At 37.8% G+C, this 17,355-nt stretch overlaps 3 protein-coding genes across 5 annotated transcripts in view; 1 reads left to right on the forward strand and 2 right to left on the reverse strand.

Annotated features, from left to right (window-relative positions):
- Positions 1-106: 106 nt before the first annotated feature.
- On the forward strand, positions 107-7,527 carry ccdc93 (CCC complex scaffolding subunit CCDC93). Its single transcript, XM_079463727.1, has 23 exons — positions 107-242; positions 540-653; positions 1,307-1,401; positions 1,537-1,648; positions 1,766-1,864; positions 1,960-2,016; positions 2,126-2,226; positions 2,969-3,005; positions 3,460-3,558; positions 3,669-3,719; positions 4,003-4,089; positions 4,165-4,278; positions 4,377-4,439; positions 4,519-4,592; positions 4,783-4,864; positions 5,041-5,112; positions 5,183-5,254; positions 5,334-5,442; positions 5,568-5,650; positions 5,767-5,804; positions 5,915-5,999; positions 6,182-6,295; positions 6,894-7,527. The coding sequence occupies exons 1-23, from the start codon at positions 159-161 to the stop codon at positions 6,948-6,950; spliced, it is 1,899 nt and encodes a 632-aa protein (XP_079319853.1). The 5' UTR covers positions 107-158; the 3' UTR covers positions 6,951-7,527.
- On the reverse strand, positions 7,524-12,138 carry ddx18 (DEAD (Asp-Glu-Ala-Asp) box polypeptide 18). Its single transcript, XM_079463726.1, has 14 exons — positions 11,818-12,138; positions 11,329-11,493; positions 10,833-11,033; positions 10,623-10,758; positions 10,436-10,536; positions 10,126-10,325; positions 9,930-10,044; positions 9,627-9,766; positions 9,379-9,540; positions 9,138-9,290; positions 8,916-9,029; positions 8,630-8,686; positions 8,343-8,520; positions 7,524-8,079 (listed from the first exon to the last, which is right to left on the reverse strand). Exons 1-14 carry the CDS (start codon positions 11,924-11,926, stop codon positions 7,934-7,936), a joined length of 1,977 nt encoding a protein of 658 aa, XP_079319852.1. The 5' UTR covers positions 11,927-12,138; the 3' UTR covers positions 7,524-7,933.
- Positions 12,139-15,247: 3,109 nt separating this feature from the next.
- clasp1a (cytoplasmic linker associated protein 1a) overlaps positions 15,248-17,355 on the reverse strand; it is a 48,629-nt gene continuing 46,521 nt past the window's right edge. For all 3 annotated transcript variants that reach the window (XM_079464028.1, XM_079464030.1, XM_079464029.1), the window contains one exon: positions 15,248-17,245. In XM_079464028.1, the coding sequence (XP_079320154.1) occupies positions 17,159-17,245 (87 nt within the window). In that variant the 3' untranslated portion in view covers positions 15,248-17,158. The remainder of the gene's footprint in view (positions 17,246-17,355) is intronic.

Below are 17,355 nucleotides of genomic sequence, written 5' to 3' on the forward strand. Positions count from 1 at the left end.
CACTCCGTTTACTAAAACAAGTTTACAGTTTAGCAGAAAAACGCTAAACAAATATTGTCGTCCCGCTGTTTAAAAAATAAATAAAATACACAAATGAAAGCATATTACGGCCTTGTCATAGTCACATGATCGCCGTCACGTGACACTTCGTGATCAACATGGCGGCCACCTCTGTTTTCCAGAGAGTGAGAACGGGCTCGAAATTAGGAGCTCAGTATGATCAAGATGGAAATCTCATCAAGGTACGACTACAACACAAACACGTGAACACCTTTGAATCGATGTACTTGTTAAATCCGTTTTCTACTGTTATTGAATTCAGTGGGGAAGGCGAAGTTCAGTACATAATATATCAGTTAAACACGAGTAAGTTCTGGGCCGTCATTACAATGGCACGCATGCGTTGCAGTATACTATATATTTTACAATGTAAACGTGTCTTTTTGCCTTTTAAAGTAAGTAAGTCATTAATTAATAATGAACATTAACCTGCCCCGACTGTGTACTGACGTGTAGTGTCATTGCTACCATGGTGACAGGTGGAGACACGTGAGGATGAGGAGCAGAGCATCAAGCTTGCAGAGATTTTGGAGCTGTTGCTCGCAGCTGGTTATTTCAGAGCTCGCATTAAAGGATTATCACCATTTGACAAGGTATCAGGCTGTATATGTCTGCACCACTCATACAGACATTTATAACGACAACATAAATGCTCTAAACACTTCTTCATGACTACGGGTGTATTCACGTCTATCTGGTTTGGTTCGATTGAAACTCAAATTCGTTTCCCTCTTGGGTCCGGATCTTTGGGGACCAAACAACCGTACCGAGGCCCAGCTGAGGAAGTGGTCTCCTTTATAAATCTTTAAAAAAATAAGGTTATTAACTTAGGATGCTATTAAAGTTTCTGCATATCGATAAATAGCTAATAGCTGATACAATAAAAACGAAAGATCTCCATGATAATTCTATTTTTGCATTTCCTGCTACCCCTCCCTGATCATTTCTGTCCAATGAATGGATGACTTTAGCACACATGTGGTTTTGTTGTTTACATGTTGTTTACAATTTTGGTTCACTTGCAAAAAGGGGAGTGTGTAAGCGAACCACAGGAAAAAAACAAAAAATCAACATTGCATTTGGTCCGGATCAAAGCAAGTGAACTAGCGACCTTTCCTGGTGTGAATACACCCTTTAAATGTGTCTAAAACATTTCTTATAGTTTAGATTTCTTTTCATTTTGCTTTGACAGTTTGCTGTGTAATGATCCCCTATCCTTTCATGTGTATTTGCTTTCACTTTTTAGGTGGTCGGAGGAATGACTTGGTGCATAACTACATGCAACTTTGATATAGACGTTGATCTGCTCTTCCAGGAAAATTCCACCATCGGCCAGAAAATGTGAGTGGAAAGAATAAACCACATCACACCTGACATCACATAATGGAGTCACAAACAAAGAGCTCTTTTTCCTCCTGATTGGTTGAACTGATTTCTGGCCAATGTTTTGTTCTGTTTTTGCCATCTCCTTTGAAGTGCTTTAACCGAGAAGATTGTGTCAGTTCTGCCCAAAATGAAATGTCCTCACAGGCTGGAGCCTCATCAGATCCAAGGGTTGGATTTCATTCACATCTTCCCTGTTGTACAGGTACATATACCTGCATACCTGAAGCCTCTTAAGCGCTAAAGACCTAGTCATTTATGACTTCATGAACATGTTTCACATAATTTACCAAAAATGCATCTGTTTTTGTGGCATCCACAGTGGTTGGTAAAAAAGGCAATTGAAACCCGGGAGGAGATGGGGGATTATGTGAGATCATATTCCATCTCTCAGTTCCAGAAAACACATGCGTTCCCTGAGGTGAGACAGCAGGACAACTCAACTAAAACCAGAAGTTGCTCTGTAAAATATGTTTCTGTGAAAACTTTAAACTTTAGTGAACATGTTTATTTTAGGACGATGAGTTTGCAGTGAGGAAGGAAAAAGCCATCAGCACTCTGGTGAATGTGTGTGTGAGTATCTGAAAAGCTTCATGCTTTTATTCTGTGTATGTACAGTATACACATGCTATATATATATATATACTGTATATATGAACAGAAATGTGTATGTGTTTTGTAGGGGGTGTATGGTCCTCAGAGGCGATATAAACGGCAGGTGGACGCAGGTGAGCTATTGGATGAGGAGTCTCAGGTTCACTCCACCTTGCTGGAGTTTGGCAGGTAATGGACTTTTTTATGCATTTGCTCATATATGCATCTACACTCTTATATACCTTTTCATCTGTTTCTTAATTCTTCATAGGCTGTTTTTTTGAAAATCTGATGTTTTTATCATATCCAACTCAAATCCATTTTAAAATCCATGTAAAGTATCGTCAGCAATAAAAAGTACATGAAATCCGATATAACCCAATGATATGACCCAGTCCATGCCATACCCATACCCATGTTTAATGAAAATCAAATTAGATTTTAAAATGTACTTTTTGTTTTTGTCATTCAGAATGTGTATTGGGGCAGTGTCCACATACACCTTGTTGCTCACCACAAATCTCCATTTTGAATTTTCATTCATTAATTTTGCAGGATTCTGTAAGCATCTCTCTCCTGTTTTCCTTCTTCATTTCCACTCTTTCTGTCTATATTTCACTGATCAGTCCGTGTCTTCTCATGTCACAATATATGCAGTGAGTATGAATGCGGTTCATTTTCTGCCAATGAGAGTGACACTGAATGTTTTGCCTTTGCATCATCTTTAGTTTTGCATCTGCTGTTTTTCACACATTGCATCTTAATGTTTTTCTTTGATGTGCTTTTTCTTTGATATTCATGTTGTGTGTCAGACCCGTACTTTGATGTCATTGGATATTGATGTGTTTGACGTGAGCCTCATGCCGTCTGTAACGTCAGTGTAATGATGCGATGAAACATTTAAAATGCTCTTTCTCTCTTGTTTTTACAGGCGCTATGGATTCAGCAAACAGTCTAAAACAGGCACAGTGAGTATCCAAATCACTCTGACAAGGATGTTTTAGAACATAATGGGGGCCCATAAGTGAAATCCTATTTTTTTAAGAGACTGTGGTGCTGTAACTGTGAAAATACAGCAATTTTTTTCAAAAGCACTCTTTGTACTAGCTTTTAAATTAAACATCATCGTCGGTTTAGTGCACATTGATCTAAGCCAAAAGTTTGTTTGGAAGTATAGCATTTTACAATGAAAATACAAAACAATTTGTCATCATGATTGTTTGTAATATTTAAATTGTCACATTTCAATATTATTTCAATTGATAGCACAATATGCAGCCATAAATATTCACCGACCCTAGAAATGTTTCTGTTCTGCTCATATAGACACATTAGGTCACTCACTTCTGGCTGAAAATGTCTTGGCGCTGACCTTTGGTTCTTTAGATCTGTAGGGTTCTCATGTGTTGATGTTTGTAACAGGCAACGGAGCAGAAGCAGGTGTCGGCTCAGGGCACACAGGCTGCGCCTCCTGGAATGATCCAAGTATCTGAAGAAGAGGACCTGCAGGCAGCAGAGGAGGTCTGATATGAGCATATTAACTAATCTATCACTAACTTGACATTCATCCTCACATCCTGAGTTTGAATATTCATTTGACCAATCGGAAGCTGTGTTTGTCTCTCTAACAGCTCAGAATTAAAGCCTTGATGACTGGAATGGCTGCCATGGCAACAGAGGAGGTAAGCTTCTGAACATCTGTTTAAATTGTATTAAACATTTCTACTATAATTTAAATCTTTCATCTTTTTCTTAGTTTTTGTTTTTTATGGAGCTTGGTAGTATAAATCACCTTCCCCTTCTATGGAATTAGATGGAAAATAAATATGTTTATATAATCTCAGTATTGGTTAAACTTTTCCTTGAAGAGTTGATTATGTACAGTGCATTTATGCGCTTAGCATGAGTTCTTGCCAAAGAAACATTTAAGAAAGAACATTAAAGTGTGTGTGTTGCTGTTAACAGGGAAAGCTTTCGGCTAGTACAGTTGGGCAGATTGTTGGCCTGCAATCCGAAGAGATCAAGCAAATTGTCACAGAGTATGCTGAAAAAGTGAGTTCAGCTTTAATAAAACTTCTATAATTATTAGATATTTTATCAATTATTATCATATGTGTGATCTGACAGGCCGAGCGCTCAGCTGAGGATCGACCCGAGAGATTTGGACCCGCACAGCAACACCGCCGTCAGCTGGCATCACTTAGTAAACAAATCGCACAAAAAACCAAAGAACTGGAAGAGGTAACACGCATTTACACGCCTGTTCATAAATATGCCAAACATTTTGGCCAGTTTTGAGTATGCTTATTGGCTAAATTCATTATTTCTTATGATTTCAGCTGCAGGTCAAGCAGCAGGAGATCAGAGCAGCATGTGAGGATGCCAAACTTAAACTAACAGAGGTACGACATACAGACACAAGCACATACTTACAGATGACTGGTTGACCCTGACCGTTAACACGTGTTTGTGTGTGTTCAGGCAACCACATGCAATGAAAAGCTGGAGAAAGAGCTAAGCTCTCTGGAGGATGTGGAGTGCCAGGGGGATTCTGGGTATGCGAGCAAAACCAATGAGTCGTAATAATCAAAAACTAATTTCTTAAGTTCTGTTCTTACATAAAATGTCTACATTGAATGGACCATGCTTAAATGTAGTGTAAAATACAAATAAATAGGTCATGTTTTTTAGTCTTAAAAAAAATTGAAAATCACAAACAAATAGAAAATAATGTTTATGTTTCAGGGTGCTGGAGAAACTTCGTGCTCTAGTGGCCATAAACGAAAACCTGAAACACCAAGAGCAAACATTCCGTGCTCACTGTCGCGTATGTTGCCGTCCTCAATCTACCTCACTAGTCTCTAGATTTACATTGAAATAAAGATATATTAAACTTAAATAACAAAATAAAAAATAATAATGTCAAAAGCACATATTACAATACACAAAGGTATAACTCTGTAATAACAAAATCAACATACTCATACGGCTGTGTGTATATAGGAAGAAATGACTCGTCTGCAGCAGAGCATTGAGGAGCTGAAGATGGAGTCTGGAGATGGAGACGATAAAAAGGTTTCAATCACATTAACAATCGCATCGTCTGTATCGATCTAGTTCTCTCATCCTCTGTGTATGTGTGTAGGAGATGAACCTGTTGATCGATCAGCAGCACTCTGCAGACAGAGAAAAGCTGCAGAAGATTCGTCTGCTTATGGTGAGGCTCTACGAGGACTGACGCTGGTACTAGAGTTATTCGAGAAATTTCTTTCGCTCATTGTTACACTTCGCTGCAGGCTCGGAGGAACCGTGAGATCGCCATCCTGCAGAGAAAGATTGATGAGGTTCCTAGCAGAGCGGAGCTGACGCAGTATCAGAAGCGCTTCATTGAACTGTATAGCCAAGGTGTTTGTGTGCATATATGTTACCGCAACGATTTATTTACCTTGCAGTAAAAACTCTGTATGTCTCTCCATTACATGGCTTTGCTGTTTTATTAAGCACTTATTGTTCATTTGGTGTTTTTACAGTTTCTGCCACACATAAGGAGACAAAACAGTTCTTTACGCTGTACAACACACTAGATGACAAAAAAGTTTACCTGGAGAAAGAGGTATCAGCTTTTATCTAGCTGCTGTACTAATATTTAGAAGTTGTATGTGTTTATGAATGAAGTCATATCAGAATCTGTAATGAACGTCATTAAACAGGCACTGTATTTCCTTTCAGGTCAATCTACTGAACTCCATACACGATCATTTTCATCAGTAAGTGTCAGCTTAAGCAGTTGTGCATAGATTTCCCAATATTACACTAATATTTAAATATTAAGAATGCACTGGCAAAGTTTTTATGTAGTGTGTGTTTGTTTGTTTAGGGCCATGGCTTCTTCAGGAGGTAAAGAGCAGTTTCTTAGACAGATGGAGCAAATTGTGGAAGGAATCAAACAGAGCCGTATGAAGGTACAAAATGCAGACCTTTAAAAAACACACACCATTAAAGAAGCAGGCAATTTATGCTGATGGAATAAGAGAAAAGTAAATTTTTGCATGGATTAGTTCCACTCCAGCTATGTTTTTACCCAATCAGAAACATGAATGACATTAGTGCTGGTGTCTAACGTGTGTATATTTGCTTATTGAAGATGGAAAAGAAAAGGCAGGAGAATAAGATGCGCAGAGATCAGCTGAATGATGAGTATCTGGAGCTGCTGGACAAACAGAGACTCTACTTTAAAACCGTCAAAGACTTTAAAGAGGTAAATACACACTCAAGAGTGCGTCAGAATAATAATAATAAAAATTCTCCAAAAGAGAAATGTAGGTATTTAGTGATAAAACTGTGGTAAATTCCTGGTGAAATCCAATGACATATTCGCCATGAATTGAACGTAGTCATATTTAGGAAAGAAATAGGCAGCTATTATTATTTCTTACATTTAATTGTTTACTTACAGCCTATAGTTTGATGAATTACTCACTTTCAAGTGGTTCCAAACTTTGATTACACATATTCTGGAACAAATGTATAGTATCATGCAATGTAAGTCGCTTTGGATCGCCTGTAAGCTCTTACGCTAGCTATTTAGTTTTCGCCGCTTGCGTTACCTGACAAACGCTCATCGATTGTACCAGGTGTAAATATAGAATATTGATTTTAATTGAACAATATGATTTGATTTTGGTCTGGCACAACTGGCAGTTACTGAAAGAGCAGCGGCTCATGAGGGTTTATTTTAAATACACGATCGCACATCTTAACTAGAAATACAGAGATGGCATTAAAATGATTTCATTAAATAATATGGATAATTATTGTACTGTGAAATGTATAACATGTATTGTCTGTTGTTACAGGAGTGCCGCAAGAATGAGATGCTCTTATCTAAACTGAGAGCAAAGGGTGCTTCATAACAGCTGGAAACAACCAATAACTATACACAGGGTGGCACTTCAAATAAAACACACAATACTTACATTTAGTCATTACTTCATGTTTGTGTTTCAGTGCAAAAAGATGCTGTTCTCATAAAGCACACATACACTAGGTGTGTTAGCCTATGTCAGAACTGTTGAACCTTTCATTAGTGCCATTTTAGATTTAACACAAATTGACCTTGTTTAATTTACTTATCAATCACTGTCTTGTTTGTGGCATTATCATAATAATCTGCTACCACAAAACTGGGAAATAAGCCATTTGCTGATTTTTTTAAACTTGTTACATATATACGGCATGGCTGAAATCTACTGTGGTCTACCTTTTCTTAGTGGAAGAACTGGGGTGATTTAGAATATTTACAATATATTTCATTTTTGACAAAATCCATCAATAGTGTGTTTGCAATTTTTGTGCACAGTATCATAAATATCTTAAAACCTTTAATGTTAATTTCGTTGAAACGGTGATGTAAATGGGAACTTCAGTTCATTTTTGCCATTTTACATGTAAACAATACAATGTATTAATAAAGAGGTGCATTAAATAGTGTCTTTTGTGCCTTCTTTATTAATAACATCATGCAAACAACCATTTAAACTTTGAGCAATATATAAATAGACATACTAAAGACTATATTTTATCTTTGTTTAACATGCTCACGTTTGGAAGTTAACCTAAAGAATGTTGCAATTAAATAAGACTTCACAGGAGATGTTTCCATGTTTTAATTTTAGCTGAGCCAGTAACAATGCCTATTAAGAGAACAATGCTTAACATGATAAAGTCAATAAGAAAATATTATATAACAATATTATGGTCTCTGAAAACAGATTGCTGTGCACACAAGGAATGCAGACCGTCTGAGGCTTGTTACACAACTTCGACAAATATTACAGTTGTGTAGTCCGAGTAAATCCATATAGATCTAAAGAGGTGTATTTTTTTAGGAAACATTTCAGCGTGAGAACTGCCTGCTGTCTCCTCTCCCCTTGTTGATATGTTTGAAGATCTTGGCCTTGTGGACATTCTTAGATTTCTGGTAGCCAAAGCCTCCTCCACCTCCTCTTTTTATCATCTTCGCTCCTCTACTGCTGTGGACGTCTGAGAGAGAACGGTCAAGGAACACAAACACATAATTTGGAAGAACATTACACTGGAGGCTTTATACTGCCACACACAACCACAATGACATTACATAATTGTAACTTGAAATATGCCTGAATTTATTATTTTACCGCATTTAGACTTAACTTTACATGGCAACAATGGCTTTGATAAAACTAAACAACCCAGAATTCCCTTTAAATAACTATACTTTAATAATGGAACGATTAAAATGATTTGGTGAAATGTTGAAAGGATACTGAGGTCTACATAGGGTGGCACTTTAAACCCAAAGGACAAGGCCACCTTGGGGAGGTCGAGGGTTTCTACATTATAAATCTGTTTGAGGGAATGTGAGTCATAGGCTCTGACGTAGGCTTTGTATCCTTCCTGGCCTGATTTGTGGAGGAAATAGTTCTTCTCAATCAGCTTCTCCAGCTGAAAAAAACAACAAACGAAATCAGTCTTCATGAAAACACTAATCTCATTCTTGATGAATCTCCATGAGTTTAATTCAGTTCATAAGACTGAGAATTCAAAATCTTACCTGAGACTGAATATCAGAGATTTTACTCCAGGAGAACTCAAACTCACTCAGAGGAACCTTTATGAAAGAAAGAGAAAAAACACTTTGTACAAAGATGCCATCAACTCAAGTAAATGAGGCAAGACTACTTGTGCAGTTTTGAAATAATACCCACTAACTATATTCGTTGGCAACTAGCAGTTTCTTAACTAAACATTTATTTAAGACAGCATACAATGTAGTGACTCTAGTGTCCCAAGTGCACATATTTAGGTCTGTACTAAAGACCAGTGTAATGCTGTCATACTTTTGCTTGCTTGAGGAATCTCAAAAAGCCAAGCTCTTCTGGTCTCAGGATGAGGAGGGCGTGTCCTCTGCCATCAATTCCACGAGCTGTTCTCCCCACACGATGGATGTACTCCTAAAATCCCACCAGAAACTCATCAAAATCGAAATACACACCCAAACGTATAAAAGAAATGAAGCGGCCATCTTGGACTGCATATATCAACAAACATGACTGATTTACCTTGGGATCATCAGGTGGGTCAAACTGAACGATCCAATCCACCTCTGGGATATCCAGACCTCTGGCAGCGACATCAGTACAGAGAAGAATGCCAGAATCTGCGTTACAGAACTGGAAAAACGTGGTTGTTCTCTTGGTCTGTTTCTGCTTGCCCTGGGAAATAAATCAAAGATTAAATAGACATTCCTCACACTAAATGAAAGTTTCAGCTGTCTACCTCGACGCAGTGATTTTAACTTACGTGAATCCCCATGACGGGCAGGTCGATGTAATTCAGCAGCTCATAATGATACTTTACAGACATGCAGGATGAGAAGAACACCATGATCTTCTTCTTTCGGTTCTTCTTCAGAAATGTGAAGAGTAGCAAAAAGCGTTTCTCTGAAGGACATACGACATAACCCTAAAAACACAAAAACAAAATAAAACCTCAAATAAAGCCATACCTTAATGGTCCTGAGAGAGGCATCACTTGTGTGAATGGTTCACCTGTTCTAGTCCTTCCACAGTGGCTGTGTCTTTGTAGTCATCCACCCCCACATACAACGGCTCCTTTTTAAGGGAGATTCGTGCAAGGTCTTCCACCTTACGTGTCTGTGTTGCTGAAAACAACATTGTCTGCCTTTTCTCTGTAGTAGAAAATAGATATGGTCAGGATTCCGTCACATGATATTGCTATGCCATACGTCTACAGATATATTTCTGTGTTGTTATCCATACAGAATATCTTCACATATAGGGAGGGCAATAGTAATAATAGCGGTATTGTTTAAGACTGTAAGGTCATCTTACTCGGGAGAAGTTTGATGATCTGTTTGAGCTCCTCCTCAAAGCCCACCTCCAGAATCCTATCTGCCTCATCGATGATCAGACACTGAAGATTCTTAAACATGAAGCCAGGTGTGTTCTGGGAAAAAGCAGAGCAGCAGAGGTCAAATATAAGTCAAACACATCAAGATACTTGTGGCTAAAGCGTGTGTGACTTTACCTGCAGGTGATCAAGAAGTCTGCCAGGAGTGGCAACCAGAATATTAACACCATTAGCTAGTTTCTGGGCTTCGGCCGAGCGATTGCTGCCTCCCATGATGAGGCCGTAAGTGTGCACGTGATGAGCCATCAACTCCTTCATCACACCATACGTCTGCATGGCCAACTCACGTGTCGGAGACAGAATAACCACTCCAGTTCCTGAGAAACAGATATAACCACATCAAAGTGTCCATATTGTGTGGTAACATTAAATCCACTTTGCAGCTTGAAGTCTAGACTGTGTAAATGTTCTCAGTGTGCACGCTCACCATTCCTGGGCATGAATTTGAGTTTGTAGATGAGCTCAATAGCAGGAATCAGGAAAGCAAGAGTTTTACCACTTCCTGTTTGAGCAGCTGCCAAAACGTCTCTTTTGGACGAGTAAAAACACACAACTGTCAAACATCACACATCAAAATATTATCATCACATTTAGTGCAAGCCTATTAGACTCACCGTCCATCCAGCAGAGGGCGTATGGTCTTGTGCTGGATCTCCGTCATGGTTTCAAAGCCCATTTCTTCCACTCCCTTCAGTGTACTCTCGCTGACGACCTCCGCCAAAGATACAAATGATTTGTCCTCAAATGCACCTGAGACACATATACATTTTAAGAAACAATCTTCATTTGCACACAACGTAGTTCCCAGATTTTGCCGTGTTTACCTGTCAGTCCCAAAGGAAGCTCTGGTCCGTCTTCATTCTCCTCTTCTGGATCCTCCTTTTCTTCATTTCCATTTTCTGGGAACTTCTCAGGCTGTTCACCTTCCTCTTCATCTGGTATTGCCACACTCTGTTCATTTTCTCCAATGTCTGATGCTTCTGCGGTCTCTTCATCTGCCTTCTGCTTTTTTACCTTTTTTACACCTAATGAGGAAGATCCATCAAACAACACTTTTAATATCTGTGTGTCTTTAAGTTTTGTGAACTCAAGCCAATATTCATTTAAGTGTTTTGTGATGTGTGGCCAAGTATGGTGTTCCATACTTAGAATTGCACCGAAATGCAAAAACTTTAATTTGATTTTAAGGAGCTGTGTCAATATAGGAACCAGGACCACCACGACTCGATTTTCATTCCAACAACCTTGTCAATACTCAATTTACGTTGTTTAATAAAAATCTCTTAATTGTTACAGTTAAGATTTGTAATAAACACTTACTGGATGTTGAATCTGTTGTGCCATCCAGTTTTCTTTTCTTTTTCTTCTTCTTGATGTTCTGTGAGGGTTCATTTTCCTCTGAGGAGAAACTCTGCTGCTGGTTTTCAGTGGTTGTCTGTGTTGATTCACTGATCAAATCAGATTCCTCCAGCTCAACATTTCCCTCTGTCAGAACAAAAACATGCTGGTTACAAGTAATAATACATTGGCTTTAACACAACACGCATACACTCAACATTACGGAACATAAATATCCAATATAACCGTTTTGAGTGGCTCCACATTAAATCTAAGAAAAAATGCTCGAATCGTGAAATTAACTAAACACACAGACAACACTAGAAGTACAACGTTTAACTGAATGAATACAACTGAAAATGACATGAACAAAAAACCACCGTAAGCTATGCGATGGCACGTGAACGTTAGCATGTCTCTGAAAATATCTGAATTGTGTCTCAAATACACGAAAAAAAACGTAAACCGTACCTTGGCAATTGTCTTCTTGTTGTTGTTTTTGTAGTTGTTTGCGTTGTTTATTTTTCTTTGCTCTCTTGTCGAGTTTCTTGCGGATAATTCTCATCTGCATGTCCGCCATGGCTGCAGACAAACACGTGTGTGTGTGTGTGCGTGCGTACGCGGGGTCCTGCGCTAAGCTGCCTGCCCTACACTTTGCCTGACTGAAAACTACTCGAGACCATTTAAAACAGATACAAACTTTAGTTTCACTCCATTTTAGTTCATAAATAATACTGTCAACATGTTGATAGTTATTTAACTTTTTAACTTGTAGCTGTTTATGTTAATGTGAATGTATTTTATTTATACCAACTTATCATATTTATCAGGGCAGGGACGGAAACTGTCTAGTAGGCAATATATTCTCTTGTGAAATTAATGTTGTTCGCATTTTTGTGCTTTGTGTTTGATAAATAAATAAATATTTGGGCCATTCGACAGAATTCTTCCTAAATTAATCTTGATAAAAAATGTAGGGGTGTGGCTAAAATCCCTCTCAGCCAATGGACTCTTTCGGTAGTGACATGAAAATCCAGGACACATTTTTCTAGATAAAGTAAAATTTAAAAATAAAATACATATTATTGAACTTCACTTTTTATAAAACAAACAAAATATATTTTTAAAAACAACAATGGAAAATGAAACGCAAATAAAATTAAATATAATTTTCAAAAGTTGAAATGTAGGGGTTTGGGTTCGTTACACCCATCTCCCAATTGAAAGTTCCCCAAAAGTTATGATTTTTTATATATTAAGCTTACTGATATCATAAATATTATTGTGAGAAACATTTTCATTACTGTGTTACATAACAGTGCACCAATTTGGTGGATATTGAATGTAACTGTTAAGTAGATTGTGTTGCCTGCCTGTCTACCAACGTTTGTTTATACATAACATAAAATAAGCTGTTTTCTTCATGAAGTTCATTGAGTTGGCTCATGCGATTTCGGTTAAACGTACTCAAAACGTGATTTCCGTAAAGGGAACCCTTTTTTTGCCATGTCACTTCTTTTAATACTATTTATTTATTCATCAACAGGGTAAATTACGGTAAGGGAATATAGGATCAATGCTCCCTGGTTTTTGCGGTGCATTGTGGGAATCTTTAGGGAACGAACGTTTCAGTGCACTGGAAGGACTATGCGAGTCCTACATTAGTTAAAAAAGCTGACTCCCTGGTCAGTGCCCTGACTACAGAACAAGTGAGCTGATTGAGACACAGCCGGGGTTACATAGGCAAAGTAGAGAATGTTAACAGGGCACAGCAATGGCAATTGCGCCAAACTGCAATGGTGTTTGGGAAATGTAGTATTGCGTGAAGTGCAAGCGGGCACTCCAGCAGACAAGTTAACTATTCTTATTGATTGAACTAACTAATTTAAAAGTCTCAAGCTTTATCGCAGCCTTCAAAAATATTTTATGTGATGGGATCTGTAGTGTCTCACAACCCTTAAGTGACCCTGATGAAAGTGTAGACCTTTAAGATAAAATAATGTCAGATGTCAGATAACTGCGTTATAGTATTCAATCGCATCTGTTGCTAAGCAATATTGTCAGTAGTTAGGCCCAGAGCCATCAGAAAACAGAGTTCCGACACTCACGTGTTTCCCAATTTGGGGGCTGTGCTTCAAAGGTTGCATTTCAAGACAGATTGCATCACAGCAGCGCGGCTGAAGGCTGGTAAGGCTGCTTCAAAGGTGGCCTCAAAATGCTACCTTGTTTCTATGGGCTGACAAGGCTACAACGAACGGATGCTTAATAGCATAGAATAGAATGGCTTTATTGTCTCTGTAAACATGTACGATGAGATTTAAGAAAAGCCAACACCAATTTCAGAGCATATAAACATAGCCAAACATATGGAGGTAAGGTAAGGCTTAACAGCCTAGGGCTCAAAACTGTAGTTAAATAAAAGGCGGCAATCTGCAGAAAATTTTAGCTGTCTGTGTTTTTATATTATACATGATGTTGTTCATTCATATTATTAATGCATTATTATGTTTTACATATGTACATTTCTAAGGTTGGATCATTTTATATACTGTTGGGCTGTTTTAATCTACATAAATGTGTCATATTCTCTCAAAAAAAATAAACATTTTAAGCTTCTGTGTCTGTTAAAAAAAGTCAGGAATGTCTCTGCTGTTTCCCGGTACCATGCGACAGGAGCAGCAGGTGAAGTAACTTGGAATCCTGCATGATGAGGCTAGACCGTCTCATTTCGGTTCGCTTTATGGACTTCGTGCCTTGAAGATTGCACGGTTCAAATCTCAGTGCCTGCAGGTCATGACTTAAGTGCCCTTGAGCAAGGCACCTTACCCCTGATTGCTCTGCAGTAATGTGCCACTGTAAAAAACTACTTGTAAGTCGCTTTGGATAAAAACGTCTGCCAAATGAACAAATGTAAATGTAAATAAAGACGGAGACCTCCTTTTTAAGTCCGCAACCATGGCAGCCTTGGGACACAACTATGGACATTGTTGGAAGAATGGAATGCGGAATGTTATGGAGGGCTCAAACATTGCATTGAAGCCCATTCATTTCACTTTTTCCCCAACACATTAGCAGGTAAGTTGATAAAATACAACTCTGTATGGATGTTTTTTTATACAAAATATTGTTTTCTTTAATAAAAATGGCTTTTCTGTGTGTTTGTATGTGTGGTTGACAGATTTTCTATAAAGACTGCTTATTAATAAAAGGTTATCTACCCTTTCCCTGTATGAATTAGATAAACAATCTCTTTCTGAATGAAATTGTCTTGATCATATTTCAACGTTCTTTGTGGTGCATTTACTTGCAAGCATTAATTATTTATTGATACATTTTGTCTTAACATAATTTAACATTGTTCTGATGATCATAGAAGCATAAGGAATGTATGCATACTGTTAAAGTATTGCACATTATGCATCCTTCCTAGTCAATTTTAACACATAAAACATGTCAATACTCATCAGACAAAATGTTATTATAAATTTTATCAACATAACAATCAGTGAATATATTGTGTTGATATTTAGTGAAATTTGTTACAAATACAGATGCTTCCACTCAAGAACATTCAAACAGACTGACAGTTTTGAACTATCGAGAGCTCCATGAACCAAGATCACAGTGTGTCGCAACTCTGTTTTTTCAAAGGCTAAGGGCAATAGCAGTTGCTCAGCCGATTCAATACTGGTCACTGATGCTTGCCTCAGTTCCGTGGTTTATAGTTTTAGTTCAAATACCATGGTACCATATTGTTAATGTAGTATAACCATGGTTCATTTAACAATGTGTTGGGGCATGAATAGTGATACATAACTGTTTCTGGTACAAATTTATCAGACAAAATTAAACAGCACACACACACACACACACACACACACAAAACAGTCAACACAAGAATAATGTCAACATTAATACATTAATATTTCTGTTCGTTTTATTTCTAGGGCAAACTTAAGTTGTAATTCTATCACAAGCCTTGAAAAAAACTGTACATTGGGAAAGTAAAGGAAATAAAATAAACATAAATACAAGAGTTTATCAGTGTCCAATAACAAAACATCTAACATGCTTAGTGAACAGTTTAGATGGAATACCATCAGAAGTCAACATATCAGGAAACTCAGGTTGCTGCGTTTAGGTTTAATACTTATACTGTTGATCTTTACTTTGACCTTTTCTTTAAATTAACAGATTTTTTCTTCACAACTTGCCTCAGTCTAAACCCAAATTATGTCTAAATCAGTTCAAACGATTCGAATGAAACGCTGCATCAAACAAGAGTATGCACACTTAGCATACCAATAAAAGCCACAAGCCCCAGTATATAATACTCGATGATATTAGGCTGCTTCCAATGCCTGTCCTGAATTTCTAATGTGGTCTGGTTCACAGTAGGAGGACAAACAGACATTTTGGTCAACTCAGAGGGCGATAAAAATGTTTGCACTTGCCTACTTCTCAACATGGGCAAAATATGAATAATAACAATAATAATACTGTATTTACAGACTGACCCGACTGCAGAGCCAAACCTATAGGTCGGTTACGGCAGCACAGGATGGTTACGTCTTCGGAACATGCAGGCTAATTGTTAACGTGCAAAAGAGTGCAACACCTTTTTTCTTTCTGTGGGGAGTGAGAAGCAACGATCGAAAGGTACACAACACTAAACTCCCAGCATTTAAGATCAGGTGGCAGATGAGCAACGAAAACAGAGCTCACACCTTTGAGATAACGTTAACATTAGAGAGTTTACATTTAGTGTCACAGACTTGTGCAGTCCCATGCTTTAACATTGTAGTGTGTGAATGCCTGTGGACGTTTTAACAGTCTGAGTTTTAAAAACAGAATAAAATGAAAATAAGGCATTATAGCTTTGAAATTTCCATGACAATCTTCTCGCCTCTCATGCAACCGCATGTCGTTTTTTTTTAAAGAATACTTCATCGTCATATTTTCAAACTCCATTCCACAGAAATGACAAGAGAACTTTTTAACTTGTTTGTTGTGGCTTGCACGTCTTGCATGTTTTCTTTATAATTAGCTCTCAAAACCCTTCAATTCCTCAAATGATGAGAACCAAACAACTTTACATTTAGATGTTTGTCTTAGTGTTTTGCAGTGAGGCCTTTTTAAAAATTTTAAACACATGATCCATAATAAAATCAACAAAGGCTTCATGATTTGCTTCACGAAAAACTAAAATGTTCAAAACCATTTTCAGCGTTGTGGCGTATGGTATTGCGGTCCCATGTCGGCTGCATACTTGCTATTACAAAGAACAAAAAAAATTATAACAGAATGTTCATATTTGGTTGTCATTGTAGCCTACAAATTGCTTAAATTTTTATCTTCTCTTTACATTTATCACTCGGCCAGCCAAATGATCCACTAGCATTAACTAAGATTCAAGTGACGTGCAAGCTAACCCAACTGTGCCCATTTAAAATGTTCCAAACATTTAAACCTGCAAACATGTATAAGTTCTTACTATTAAATCGAATCATCTCTTCGGAAGTCGAAGAAAGCCTTTTTGCTCCATTTAAGGAAGCAATGCCAAGCATGGAAGATCTATTGCCTATCAAAAAGCCGGTGTTCTTTTTCCACCATCCAAACTTCTTTACATTCAGTCACAGATGAAAAGATGCATGAATAAGACAGAGGTTTGCTGATTGTGATGAACACACGTTTCTCCTGGAGAAATCCAGCAAGATTGTGATGAAGCAATAAAAAAGAAATCGATGTCTGGAGGAGGCACGACTATCTATCCAAAAGCCCATATATAGGGCACTGATCAGAGAACATCCGACTAGCTGTGAGACGACACATCTGAGGAACTGCTGCTGTTGCTGTTCGTAGTCTGGGCTCTCTTAATGTACAGATTCAGCAACTTCATCTGTGAGAATAAAAGGAAGATTGTACATTTCAAAACAGTAATGCTAATGCTAATGCAGTGAGGGTGGGTCACAAAAGAAATACGGGACAGGGCGATAATGAGGCTGAACT

The sequence above is a fragment of the Barbatula barbatula genome, assembly GCF_947034865.1.
Source record: "Barbatula barbatula genome assembly, chromosome: 9".
Classification (NCBI taxonomy): domain Eukaryota; kingdom Metazoa; phylum Chordata; class Actinopteri; order Cypriniformes; family Nemacheilidae; genus Barbatula; species Barbatula barbatula.

What these genes read in the sequence shown, in the direction of transcription:
- ccdc93 (XM_079463727.1), top strand. Translation starts at nt 159, where the DNA reads ATGGCGGCCACCTCTGTTTTCCAGAGAGTGAGAACGGGCTCGAAATTA. An exon ending in CTGCCATGGCAACAGAGGAG is followed by an intron (nt 3,720 to 4,002) that starts GTAAGCTTCTGA and finishes TGCTGTTAACAG; the next exon opens with GGAAAGCTTTCGGCTAGTAC. An exon ending in GAGTGCCAGGGGGATTCTGG is followed by an intron (nt 4,593 to 4,782) that starts GTATGCGAGCAA and finishes TTTATGTTTCAG; the next exon opens with GGTGCTGGAGAAACTTCGTG.
- ddx18 (XM_079463726.1), bottom strand. Translation starts at nt 11,926, where the DNA reads ATGGCGGACATGCAGATGAGAATTATCCGCAAGAAACTCGACAAGAGA. An exon ending in CAAATTCATGCCCAGGAATG is followed by an intron (nt 10,326 to 10,435) that starts GTGAGCGTGCAC and finishes TCTGTTTCTCAG; the next exon opens with GAACTGGAGTGGTTATTCTG. An exon ending in GACTTCTTGATCACCTGCAG is followed by an intron (nt 10,045 to 10,125) that starts GTAAAGTCACAC and finishes GCTTTTTCCCAG; the next exon opens with AACACACCTGGCTTCATGTT.